Genomic DNA, 13,244 nt, shown 5'->3' with positions numbered 1-13,244 from the left:
ACTTCTACATACCATTTGTACAGTTATATATGTGCTGCTGAATGACGAGGGCAAGTGTTCAATTTGTATTTTCTGCTTGTGTTTCTGTTGGACTTAGAATATGTAGAGATGAGCGGTTCGGATTCTGTGGAATCTGAACCGCTCCGAACATTGGGGATCCGAGTCCACCAGAACACTGTTCGGGTGTTCCCTGCCTGACTCGGATCCCCGTTCGAGGCCGAGCCTCAGCCTCCTGATGTCGGATTCTCGCGAGAGAATCCAACGTCAGGGCTCCTCTAGTGTAGGGCAGACCGCTGTGATAGCAGTCTGCCCTACACAGATCAAACACACAGCCGCCAGCGGCAGCTGTGTGTTTGCTATAGCAGCCAATGAGAGTCACACAGACTCTCATTGGCTGCTGCATGGAGGGAGCCGGTTGGAGCTCACTCATGAGCTCCGTCTTCCGGGTCCCTTCGGGCGTTATACAGTAGAGCAGAGCGGACGGCGATGGGAGCGGGGATTTTTTTTTTTATGTGTGTGTGTGTAAGGGGGCTTTTCTATGGGGCATACTACTACTGGGTGCCTGCTAAGTGGGGGCCTGCTAATGGGGGCATACTACTACTGGGGGCCTGCTAAGGGGGGGCATACTACTACTGGGGGCCTGCTAAGGGGGGCACTACTACTATTGGGGGCCTGCTAGGGGGGGGCATACTACTACTGGGGGCCTGCTAATGGGGGGCATACTACTATTGGGGGCCTGCTAAGGGGAGCATACTACTACTGTGGGCCTGCTAAGGGGGGGCATACTACTACTGGGGGCCTGCTAAGGGGGGGCATACTACTAATGGGGGCCTGCTAATGGGGGCACTGCTACTGGGGGGGCGTACTACTGGTGGGCATACTATTGGGGGCATGCTAATGGGGGGCATTCTACTGGGGGCACTGCATAGGAGGCCCTACTACTAAGGGGACTGCATAGGGGGCGCCACTACTGGGGCCATTGTGTAAGGGACACCACTGCTGGGGGCATTGTATAAGTGGCACTACTACTGTGGGCATTGTATAAGGGGCATTACTACTGTGGGCTTTGTGTAAATAGGTCACTACTGTGGGCATTGTGTAAAAGGGTCACTACTGTGGGCATTGTGTAAAAGGGGTACTACTGTGGGCATTGTGTAAAAGGTGCACTACTGTGTGTTGTAACATAAATAAGAGACACTACTTTATGGTGTAATGTGAATCAGGGGCACTATGTGATGGAATGTGAATAAGATTGTGCACTGTGACTCCTTGGGCCGTAGCCCACTATGTAAACAAGTACTGTGATTCTGCTGGCTATACCCCACTGGGTGGGTGCACTACTTTTCATTTCTGTCACTGCTGTGTGGCAATGTATCATAGATGTGCTTTTGTAGTGTCTGTGCCGCTGCTTTGTCGCTTAGTAACCAGTCAGCTCACTGCAACCTTTGGCCAATAATGTTGAAAACAATATTATAAGCTATGAGGTGGTCTAAATTGACTATAAATAACTGGAAATTATTGTTATTGAGGTTAATGATACTCTAAGAAGAAAAAAGAACCAATTTATGTGATTTTAGCTTTTTTTGTCAATTTTTGTAAAAAAAATCCAAATCCAAAGCTAGTCACCGCAGTTTGGCAATCCAAATCCAAAGCCGGATGATGAATTAGAACCAAATCCGGCAAAAATGGTCCGGCGCACATCCCTAATAATATGATAACATCTGAAGAGGCTTGGTTAGTGTCCAGTCAGCCTATAAACCCCCAGTAGTGATGAGTCCCTACTACCTACAGTTGAAGTCCTGTATACATCGGAATACTATTAAACATTTAATTTATTAGCCGTTCCTTTTATAACACCAGCATATTCCGTTGTACTATACAAGTAGAAACAAATAAGTAGTAAAAAAAATACTAGGTAATAATAGACAGACAAAGAGGTAAGATGGCCCTGCTTGCAAGCTTACAAGCTATAGATTCAGCTTTAAGGAGAAAATGGCTGCTATAGGTGAAGAGTTTTAATTTTTATTTTTTTACTAGTACCACATGGGTATTTTATAGAAGTTTTAGATATATCTACCCCATACAATAATTTTTTGTTTGTCTCTGGAACTTTGGGTAATTTTTTTTTTTAAATTCCATTGATGGACCATCTTAGTGTGATAATCATTTCTTGATGCTAGGAATGAACATCACAACATAATTTTCTTATTTATGGTTGAATAGAGAATGGGGGGGATGCAATCGGGAAGCCGGCTGACATTATACCGACAGCTGACTTCCCGACTGTCATATCCCGGCAAGTGTGAAATGACCAGCGTCTAGATGTAGACGCCACTCATTTCCCTGACCCCGGGAGACCGGTGCCCGGCATCCCGATCGAAGGGATGCCGGGCGCCGCGAGTGGACAGCCGCGCGGGGGGGGGGGGGGGTTAGGTTTAGTGCACCCGGGGTGGACTCAGGGTCAGGCATCCCCCCGGGAGGGTTAGGGTCAGGCTAGGGGGAGGGAGAGTTAGAGTTAGGCACCCCCGGGGGGATTTAGGGTTAGGCACCCCCCGCAGGACTTAGGTTTAGCAGCGGGGAAGGGGGGGGTTAGGGTTAGGCACTTACAGGGGGGATTAGGGTTAGGCACTTGGGGGGGAAGTTAGGGCTAGGCACCCCTAAGGAGAGTTAGGTAGGTTCATTACTTACCTTATGACGATCGGAATTTCCAGCGCTGTCGGGCTGCCGCTGCCGGGATCTGTTCCAGTGTTGGGCTACCGCTGCCGGGAATCGAACCGCCGGCCACATGGCCGGCAGTATTTCATACCGATTCCGAATGGGGTATTGAATTACCTTCTGTAATAAACACTCAGTGATGAGAAAGATACTGACCGCACATCCACCTTGCAGAGATTGTAGTGAGAATTATGATGAAAGTCTCATTTGAGCATAATTTATATGAGTGTATTCACACTATGTGTATCTCTTCTCATGTTACACTATGGGGGAATTCAATTAGGTGCGAGTTTGCAAAAGGCGTTGAATTCGCATACTTCACCTTAAATTTGCACACTTCTTCATGCGCGCACCAGAGATACGAACAATTCAATTAGAAATACCACTTCGCACTACTCGCAGTGAGTGTGCGAATTTTCTACAAAAAGCGAACAGGTAAAATTGCATGATGAAGTGGGGAGGGCTTCCTGGACCCCAAATTAATTATCAGAATCATACAGAAGACTGTTAGTGGTCATAAGGAAAGCACTGTATGCATTTAAAAGGTGTCAAATGGCTGATTTGTGCATTTTTTAAAGAGTGAAATAATATATAAAGCTGTAGAACTTTGTTTAATTACAAAGGAATAAAAGCAAAAAAAAGTTGCTTTTAGGGTAATTTGAGGTGACTTAAAAATGTTGAAATAAATAATCATTAAATATGGGGTGCATTATTTATCTTAAAAGCTTATTTTTGGGTAATTTGAGGCCATTTGTTTTTACCCCAAAAATGACATGTAATTATTGGCTCATTAAGCTAATTGAAAAATTTAAAATGCCTAATTAGTCATTAGGGGGTATCCAAGGGGTTCTGAAGCAAGTCCTGACATTTTTACCTTAAAATAAAGATTTTCCCGACCTTTTCACCTGCTCAGGGGGGTGCGAACAAAAACAGGCAAATTTACTCTGAAAAAGAAATGTGAGTTTGGAATTGAATTACAAATGTAATTCGAAATTTGAATTTGCCGTGAATTCGCCTCTGAATTTCCCCCTATATTGTATTTCCTTTTTTCTCTATACTATTTACCAAAAACTACCTACAGAAGTGTGATTTAATTGAAGGGGCCACCTTGGAAATGTTAGCTGATTGCATTTTTTTTTTGGTTGGGGAGGTGGGGTGGGGGGTGTTATCAAATATATAAAAGGAGGATGTACAGAAGGGAAGAAGGAAATAAAATTCCAAGCAGAGAAATTATACCAAACAGAAATATTAATTGAAATGTGGTATGTCATTGAATATTCAACTGTACAGTATTGTGGGTTCGGTATTCTGATACTTAAGCAGTGGCGTAACGAGGGTATATGGAGCCCAGGGCAAATTAAAAAATGGGGGCCCCCCCCACGGTGTAAAATGGGCGTGGTGACAATGGGTGTGGCAACTTACAACTCTCTCATCACTCTGAGCATTCCTTACCATTCCATATGCACCTTAATGCAGTGCCCCAAGTAGCGGCTCCCCTTATGCAATGTCCCCAGTAGTGATCCCTATTATGCAGGCCCTCAGTAGTGCTCCTTATACAGTACACCCAGTAGTGGTCCCCCTTATACAGTGCCCCCAGTAGTGGTCTCCCTTATGCAGGCCCCCAGTAGTGGTCCCCCTTATGCAGTGTCCCATGTACAGTAGTGGTCCACCCTTTGCAGTGCCCCCGGTAGTGGTCCCCCCTATGCAGTGCCCCCAGTAGTGATCCCCCTTATGCAGACTCCCAGTAGTGATCCCCCCTCGCCAGTGCCCCTTGTACAGTGCCCCAGTAGTATTGCCCCTTATACAGTGCCCCAGTAGTGTTCCCCTTATACAGGCCCCCATCAGTGATCCCCCCTATCCAGTACCCCATATACAGTGCCCCCAGGAGTGGTCCCCCTTATGCAGGCCCCCAGTAGTGATCCCCCCTCTCCAGTGCCCCTTATACAGTGCCCCCAGTAGTGTTCCCCCTTATACAGGCCCCCATTGGTGATCCCCCCTATCCAGTGCCCCCTGTAGTGGTCCTCCCTATTCAGTGCCCCCAATAGTCCCACGCATGTAGTGCCCCCAGGAGTAGCCCCCCCAGTAGTGCCCCAAGTAGTGGTCCACTCCCCCAATGCAGTACCCCAGTAATAGTCCCCTCCCCAGTAGTGCCCCCCCAATGCAGTACTCCAGTTGTAGTCCCCTCCCCAGTAGTGCCCCCAGTAGTGGTCCTCTCCCGATGCAGTACCCCAGCAGTGGTCCCCTCCCCAGTAGTGCCCCCAGTAGTGGTGGTCCCCCCTGATGCAGTGCCCCCAGTAGCAGTCCCCCCCAGTACTAGTTCCCAGTAGAGTTCCCCCCTGATGCAGTGCCCCAATAGACAACACACGAGTTTAAAAAAGTAAAATAAATACCACTTACCTTAATCTCCGCTTCGGCCCCGGCTCCTGCTCCCGCCGCCGTCCGCGCCACCGTAGTCCTCCCGGGCTGAGGTGCTCTGCATTATGGAAGAGACATCATGATGTCTCTCCCATTACCCACTGCAGGAGCCGGAAGAAGGAGCTCATGAGTGAGCTCCAGCCCGGCTCTTGCAGTGGGCGCAGCAGCCAATGAGAGTCTGTCTGACTCTCATTGGCTACTGATTAACACACACATAGACGTCAGACGGCGGCGATGTGTGTGCAGCAGCCAATGAGAGTCTGTCTGACTCTCATTGGCTGCTGGCTGGTTAACACACACATCGCCGCCATGCTGGCGACGATGTGTGTGTAAATACACCAGCCGGAGCCCACCTCCCACCCTCCGCCTAGCGCTATTGGGTAAGCACTCAGGGGGAGGGAAGGGGCTCGGCTGTGTGTGCAGCACAGGACCGGCGCTGGTCGCAGGTAAACCTAGCACCGGTCCTGAGTAAATGTGTAGCCCGGACCGTACTCACTGCGGTCAGCGCTACACTGGCTATCTAAGGCAGGCCGGTACCGTGGTTGGCGGCGCCCAGGGCACGTGCCCTGCTCTCCCTGCCCTAGTTACGCCACTGTACATAAGTAAACACACATAGGGGGTAGTACATCCCGTCTCTTATCGAGTACATACCAGGGTTGATTACCACGGTATGTACTTAAGATAAACCCGGAACTCCCTCTATCCGAGGCTAACACCCAGAAGTCCTTCTGGCATCCTTCTGTACATGCGCAGGATGACGTGCTCGCCGCGGCGGGAGCTGGGTGTGATCCAATTGGATTCCTCTCAGAGGGCATCCCGATAAGAAGCCCATAGGCTTCTATTGGGTAATGTCATCTAAAGATGGTCTTACCCACTGTGACGAAGAATATGGGAAATGCGTTAAAACCCCAGAAAACTGAATTTTTGGAGGGGTTTTACCGCATTTTCAGTTTAGTACATCCCGTCCAGGATATGATAATATATAAAACCTACATATCTTTGGGGAGATTAAAGAGGGCAATAGAGGTAAAGAAAAGCAAATAAAGGGAAGGGAGGGTGAGGTGACAAGAGAGGAAAAGCATGAGGGGTCCGTATTGTAGCAAATTTATTGAAGGTATTATGGAAAATACTGAAGTATATACCTTATCATAAACTTCATAATAGACTACAATGAGTGATATCCAGGTTTTTCCTATATAGTGCCATTTGGCATTTAGTGGCACTTAAAATATGTGTAATAAGTTCCCAGCAATGTTTGGATGTGCCTGGAATGCCACATGCTAATAGTGAGTAGGGGGCCTATTCATCATCAATTAATTTTGACAAAAGCAGGTGAAAAAGCACATTTTCACCTGCAATTGTGACAATTAAGTATTCGGGCCATTCATTAAGAAGGTGAAGCAGGAGATATCACAGATATCTCCTACTTACCTTCCGTTTGCGGACACTAGTATGGGGACAGGATTCATCAAGCTCCAATAATATTATATTTTCGGAGCTTGACTGCGGAGGCATTCGCTATCTTCAGATGGCGAATACCCCCGCTTGTTCTTCGCTGCCCGCTCTTCCCTATGGGAAGAGGGGCCGGCTTGCGAGAAGGGATCCTTTCGGATCCTTCTACCCCTGTCCGACTCCTTCCGCCGGACGTCGGGGCTCTTGTGCGCATGCGTGACTTGTAGGTCACGCATGCGCACCGCCGTTACTGCTCCGAAAAGGAGCAATGAAGCCGCTCGCGGGGGCAGCTGATTTCATATCAGCTGCCACCGCGCCAGAGCAATGATGAATTGCTCCGGTGGCCGCGGCGAATTAGGGTGTAAATTATCTGGGTCAGTTCGGACCCCGATAATTAACATCATGAATAGGCCCCTAGGAGAGGTTGTCTGGGACTTGTTTTCCAATAACATTTCCAAATGGAAGGTATTTTAGAGCAGGAGCACACACCTATAACAAAATGCCTTCCAATCCACAGACTCTTTAGCAATAAGGACTATAGAGGTGTTTGGGACAAGGTACCACTGATAGTACAGTTTAATGCATAGTAAGAATTTAGGTGGATATTTAATAAACATAATTATCTCATTTTACCAGCATAACAGCTGGAAAATGTGATATTTATGTTTTCTCCATATTTAAGTGCAGTGAAAAATATGGAGGAATCTATGTTTTCTCTAACTTTTCACAGTTTACTGAAATTACAATTTCTGCAATTGTCACCAGTGGGATTTTTCTCCAGATCATATTTTGGACCCGACACCCTAAACCTAACCCTCCCAGGGGGGTTGTCTAACCATAACCTCCCCCCTCGAGGATGCCTAAAGGTGCGTACACACTGGGCGATAAAGTGGACGACTGAACGATAACTATATCGTTATCGTTCAGTCGTCCACTTTATCGTCCATTTTTAACTCCAAAAAGATGAACGATAACGACGACGCGCGTTCCCGCGGGTCGTTCGTCATTATCGTTCATCGGGCTGACATGCAGGCCAACCTGACAATCTCGTCAGGTTGCTGCATGTCAGGGAATGGGGGAGAGAGCCCGGCGCTGAACGATATCGTTAATGATATCGTTCAGCGGCTGTGCTCAATGTCATGAACGACATTGAGCACAGCCTGCCGGGGACAACACTACACGATATCGCTCAGGGGAGCATATCGTGTAGTGTGTACCCACCATTACTCTAATCCCCCCTTCCCTTAGACAAACCCTAACCCTCCCGGGGGGTTGCCTAGCCCACATTCCCCCCCTGGGAGCCCCTAACCTAACCCTCCCCCACCCTGCGCGGCTGTCCATGCCCGCCGCCCAGCTTACCTTCGTTCGGTATGCCACGCATCGGGCTCCCGGCTTAGGGATAATGATAGGCGTCAGGATTTTGATGCCTATCATTAGTCCCCTGTCGGGATTGTGCAGTTGGAAAGCCGGCGGTCAGCATTTCGACCGTCGGCTTCCTGACTACATACCGATAGATAAATAGATAGATATAGGGCCTGATTCTGCAAGGATCGCAATTGCAAAGCAGCACACAGGCTATAGATATATGATGTATGCACTCATGCAGCTTTGCAATTGTGATCCTTGCAGATATGGTAATGCAGCAGGAGGCATCACACCTGCTGTGCAGTACTTATCCCACCTGCGTTGTCCAATGCAGCATTGGATAATCTGCGTAACATCGGCCGGCTGCGGTGACCCATGTTGTCCCGCAGCCGGCTGCTGCAGTTTAGAGGAGGAGGCTAGGAAATCACCATCACCCGGCGGAGATCCTGGCTTCTTCCCTCTCCAGCAACGGCGGCGACAGCCATCGCCGCCCCCTACCCGCCCACAAATGGCAGCAGACAGTCAATCACTGACAGTCTGCTGCCAGCTTGCATGTGGGCTCGCAGACCCATTCTGCACATGCGGGTAAGGCAGCACTCCCTTAATGAGGCAAACATTATATATATATATATATATATATATATATATAATTATATATATATATTTTATTAATATATTATTTTATTATCATTTATATTGCAGCCGGCAAGCAGCAACCCGTTCTTCCCCCAGTACATGGTAGCTGTCCCATACGACCCCTCCACCCTCAGCATACATATGGATTCCTCCCTCTCCCCGCACAATACATATAGCAGCCGTCCAGTTCCTCACCTCCCTGGTGCAGGCTCCTCCTACCCCCAGTACAGTGTCACCACCAGTATGGGCAACAACTCCACTTCTAAGTACCTGCACCTTAGCAAATATACCCCTACATGACTTTTTATACTGTTCTTTTGATTGCATAACCACATCATTTATTTTTAATTTGGCATCCAGTAAGTCAGGTTGAGGAGGTACAGAAGGAAGAGGTCTATTGTATAGATTACCTGGAAAAGGAATTTTCGGATTAACCGGAGGTTGAAATGGTTCAAAGTAAGGAGGTTTGGGGAAAATAAGAGGATCTGGAAAAGAAAAAAGCATAATGTCATGTGATGTATATTTTATGGCATATAGCTGTAGGCAGTAATAGATGATGTAGTCTCGGAGGGTGCTTATTTCTGCCCTAAGATTACTGGAACTCCAAAGTTAGTAAGTGTTCAGTTTCTAATCTCTGCATTAAATATTTTACTAGTGTGATTCAATTCCCATATTACAAATCTGTAAAAGTTTTAAAATACCAAGATACAGTATATTAATTATATTTTTACAAGGCCTTTAATTTCCAGTGATGTCAGTGAGAGAGCTTCCTACTACAAGGGTCTCCTCGCAAGCCCGATGGTCATGGGGTTTACTTTGAGCAAAACTCTGAATCCGGACCATGGTTGCCAGATCTAGATCTATTACTCATGTGATAGCCTGCTGGCTAATATCTTTTTCACACGGATTGGTGCTTTCTTCATTTGCCGGGCACAGAACTATTTTCATTTTTTATTCTTGTGTACGTAAGATAGGGGATTGTTTCTGCCTTATGAGAGAGGTTTTCGATTTTATAACATTAGTGAAGGTGATATGTATTCGTAACACAGGGCCTGATTCAGAAGTGGGCCCAAATCCTGTCGCTGCTGCGTCTTTGTATGCAGCGGGACTATGAAGATATGCAATCACTGGGATTTGTACCGAGACGCCCATCCGCTGCATCTCTGATCCACTGCTTGCATACAAAGACATTGGTTGCACCATCGATCCTCTGAGCAACCTATGTGTCCAAATTTACTGTACGACTGCCATAATAAAGCCATTGCGGCACCTGAGCAGTGCGACTCAGACAGTAAAAAAAAACAAAACATTGGCCAATGTGAAAACATCGGCATTAAATCCTCCTCTGAATCAGGCCCACATTAAGGAAGCCCTGGGAGCTACACAGTCGCATTTTGGTGGTAAGAGTCATATATTCCAGTCAGAAAGCGAGCACACTCAGGGTTGTCTTAACAGCAGTGCCGGCCCCTTGGGCAAAGCAATACACTGGGGCCCCTATTAAACACTCCTCTGCCAGGGATGGGATGCTATCGGTGGAGGTTGTGCCGGGGGAGGGAGGGGGTGTTGGCTATCGGCAGAAAAATAGAAGTCATTTACACAAGTCACAATCTGAACATGTACAGTACAACAAATTTCCTATTCCGTGCCCCTTATAAAGTGCCCCAGAAGTGGCCCCCCTATGCAGTGCCCCTAGTTGTAGTCCCCCCTATGCAGTGGCCCCAGTAGTAATCCCCCCTATGCAGTGGCCCCAGTAGTAGTCCCCCCTATGCAGTGGCACCAGTAGTAGTCCCCCCTATGCAGTGGCCCCAGTAGTAGCCCCCCTATGCATTGCCCCAAGTAGTAATCCCCTTATGCATTGCCCCTCCCCAGTAGTAGCCCCCTATGCATTGCCCCCAGTAGTTGTCCCCCTATGCATTGCCCCCAGTAGTAGTCCCCCTATGCAGTGGCCCCAGTAGTATTCCCCCCTATGCAGTGACCCCAGTAGTAGTCCCCCCTATGCAGTGGCCCCAGTAGTAATACCCCTATGCCATGCTGCCAGTAGTAATCCCCCCCTATGCAGTGCCCCCAGTAGTAGTCCCTCCCATACAGTGCCCCCAGTAGTGGCCACCCTCCCTATACAGTGCCCCCAGTAGTGGCCCCCTTATACAGTGCCCCTAGTAGCGCCTCCCCCTATACAATTCCCCCAGTAGCGGCCACCATCCCCATACAGTGCTCCCAGTAGTGGCCCCCCTATATAGTGCCCCCAGTAGTGCCCCCCCATGCTCTGCGAGTCCCCGTGCCCCCCCCCCCACACACACACAAAGCAACTTACCTGGTCCCCGCTACTGCCGACGACCGCCGCTGTCCACTCCTCCGGGCCCGCTCTAGCTCTGCACTATGGGATGGGAGAGACATCATGATGTCTCTCTCATCACCTCTGCGGGGGGAGCCAGAAGGAGGAGCTCATGTGTGAGCTCCAGCCGGCTCCCTCCGTGGACGACGCAACAGCCAATGAGAGTCTGTGTGACTCTCATTGGCTGCTATAACAAACAAACAGTTTGTAAACTGTGTAGGGCAGACCGCTCTCACTGCGGTCTGCCCTACACTTGGGGCCCAGGGGATACAGCAGAGGTTATGGGCCCCTATGGGAGGTGCAGCAGAGGTTATGGGCCCCTGCACCACAGCGGGCCCCGGTGCAATGCACCGGCTGCAACGCTGCTAGTTCCCCTCCCTGAGCCGGTATCCGCCTCTGCCTCTTCCTCATGCAGGACTAGCAGCAGTGGCAGCTGTGTGATGGGGGTGCTATCGACCACAGGCCCTTGGAATCCTGGGGCTCTTGGGCAACTGCCCATTTAGCCTGTAGGTAGAGACAGCCCTGAGCACACTTGCTACTCAAGCAGAGAGGATGCCCATTTTTCCTGTTCACTCAAAATCAATCCCTTCAAGTACAATTATTGGAAGCTGCCTCTGACCACAGCAGCTGAGAGATAATGTGGCACATTAAATAGTTACAAAGAAAAGCTGTTCATGTAATAATGTCAATACTTACGGCTGCAGCTGGAGCCAGAGAGCCTAATTCTGAGTAGCACGGAAAAAGGCATGCAGCAGCGTGTATTGCTGTTTGCCTTACTGTAAAGGCCGACAAACTACTTCCTATGTTTACACCCGGGTGGTCGAATGTGCAAGAATGGAGACGCCCACTCTAAGCGCAGGTCCACACTGTAATACAGATAGGTGCATACTTATAAGCCACCACCAGCCACAACATCGAAACTTGCATCAGCTCTATGGCAGGTGCAGTTTCTCCGTTAAGTATGGTATCCTATGTGAGTGGTTGAGCGCCTGGGAACATAGCCGCTTGCATTGACACGTCCACGACACTCCAATAATATGCCAACTGAAAGCCCTTATTTGCGTGCACTACTAGCCACCTCCTAGTAACTGCCCAGGAATGCCCATCACTTTTCCAACATCTTTCTGTTACTGTCTGAATCAGTTGCAGCAGTTCCTTTGTGCGTACACTGTAACGCATGCATCCTAGGGGGTTTTCTGAAAAAGTTGCAAATGCACAGTTGCAAATAATTACTCAGCTATGTAAACATTGCAATTTGCGTAAGGATTGTGTGCGAATCAGGCCCAGAGACCCAGTATTCAGCTATTCAGTGCCTGAATCAGAGGTGTACGCTATTGCAACTGTGATTACAACTATTTGCAGAGTCACATTGGTGATAATATGCAAATGCTAGTTTCAGCCTTCTCCTTGTGTACTAGGGTGCATCGGACTGTGCAAGCCCCAGGACTCCCACTTTCACTGCTCGTGATTGGTGCAACTTCGCCATCGTCCCTTGCATTAGCTTATGGCATGCACAGCGTCTCTTTCTGAAATTTGTATGAACATGACCTCTGTGGCTCTGTGTCTGAGAATAACACACCCATTGAGAGTCTCTTTCTGTGTTCACTTCAGGCCACCTTCCAGTCACCACCCAGGTATGTCCATGATTTTCCCTCGCCGTTCCTATTGCCAGCTGTCTGGTATGCAACAGCATAGATTTAGTGTAACGCATGTTCTGTAAAGATTTTCAATCGAGCAAACACAGACATTGTGTCCACCTCTGGAATCAGGGCCCTAGTACATAACAGTCGGCGGACGCAGATTCCTGGCACGCACCGGCCAGGTTGTGGGAGGTTTCAGCTCCAGCAGCCTGACCAAAGCACCAACCATTGGTCGCGAAGGAGATCCCAGCTTGCCACGTCTGTTGCAGTGATGGTGTCGTAAATGCAACAAAGAGGTGCTTGAAAACTTCTTCTGTATTTGCATCTGAGATGGACGGATTTGCACAGGCGCTTGGGTGCGGCTGTGTAAATCCGTCCATCTCTGAATCAGGCCCGCAGACAGTTGTTCACATTGGAGGCTATGCTTGTATGGAAAATCTATAACTATCATAAGGCTGATTCAAGTGTTGATGGTGCGACCAATGGTAGTGTCTAAAGATACTCCAGGCGGTATTACAGCTTCTATAGATGCACAAAGTGGGTGTCTCAGTCCTTGCACATTCATATGAAGGATGTACACCAGGGAATGCATTTGCATAAAGTCGCAGACAGACATCTGGCAAAAGAAGCAGCTGTCACTGCGTCTGTGTCCACCTCTGAATCAGGCCTAAAATGTATTTTATGATGAA

The 13,244-nt window shown here is 48.5% G+C and overlaps 1 protein-coding gene across 1 annotated transcript in view; it reads right to left on the bottom strand.

Annotated features, from left to right (window-relative positions):
* Nucleotides 1–13,244, bottom strand: part of LOC148451044 (uncharacterized) — a 104,499-nt gene that overhangs the window by 29,690 nt on the left and 61,565 nt on the right. Inside the window, exon 9 of the mRNA XM_088462346.1 lies at nucleotides 8,994–9,068. Within this exon, the coding sequence (XP_088318472.1) occupies nucleotides 8,994–9,068 (75 nt within the window). The remainder of the gene's footprint in view (nucleotides 1–8,993; nucleotides 9,069–13,244) is intronic.

Source organism: Taudactylus pleione, unplaced genomic scaffold (assembly GCF_031769625.1).
Source record: "Taudactylus pleione unplaced genomic scaffold, aTauple2 ptg001191l, whole genome shotgun sequence".
In the NCBI taxonomy this organism is placed as follows: Eukaryota; Metazoa; Chordata; class Amphibia; order Anura; family Myobatrachidae; genus Taudactylus; species Taudactylus pleione.
The sequence above is the reverse complement of the archived record's forward strand: the minus strand, read 5'-3'. Positions and strand labels throughout refer to the sequence as shown.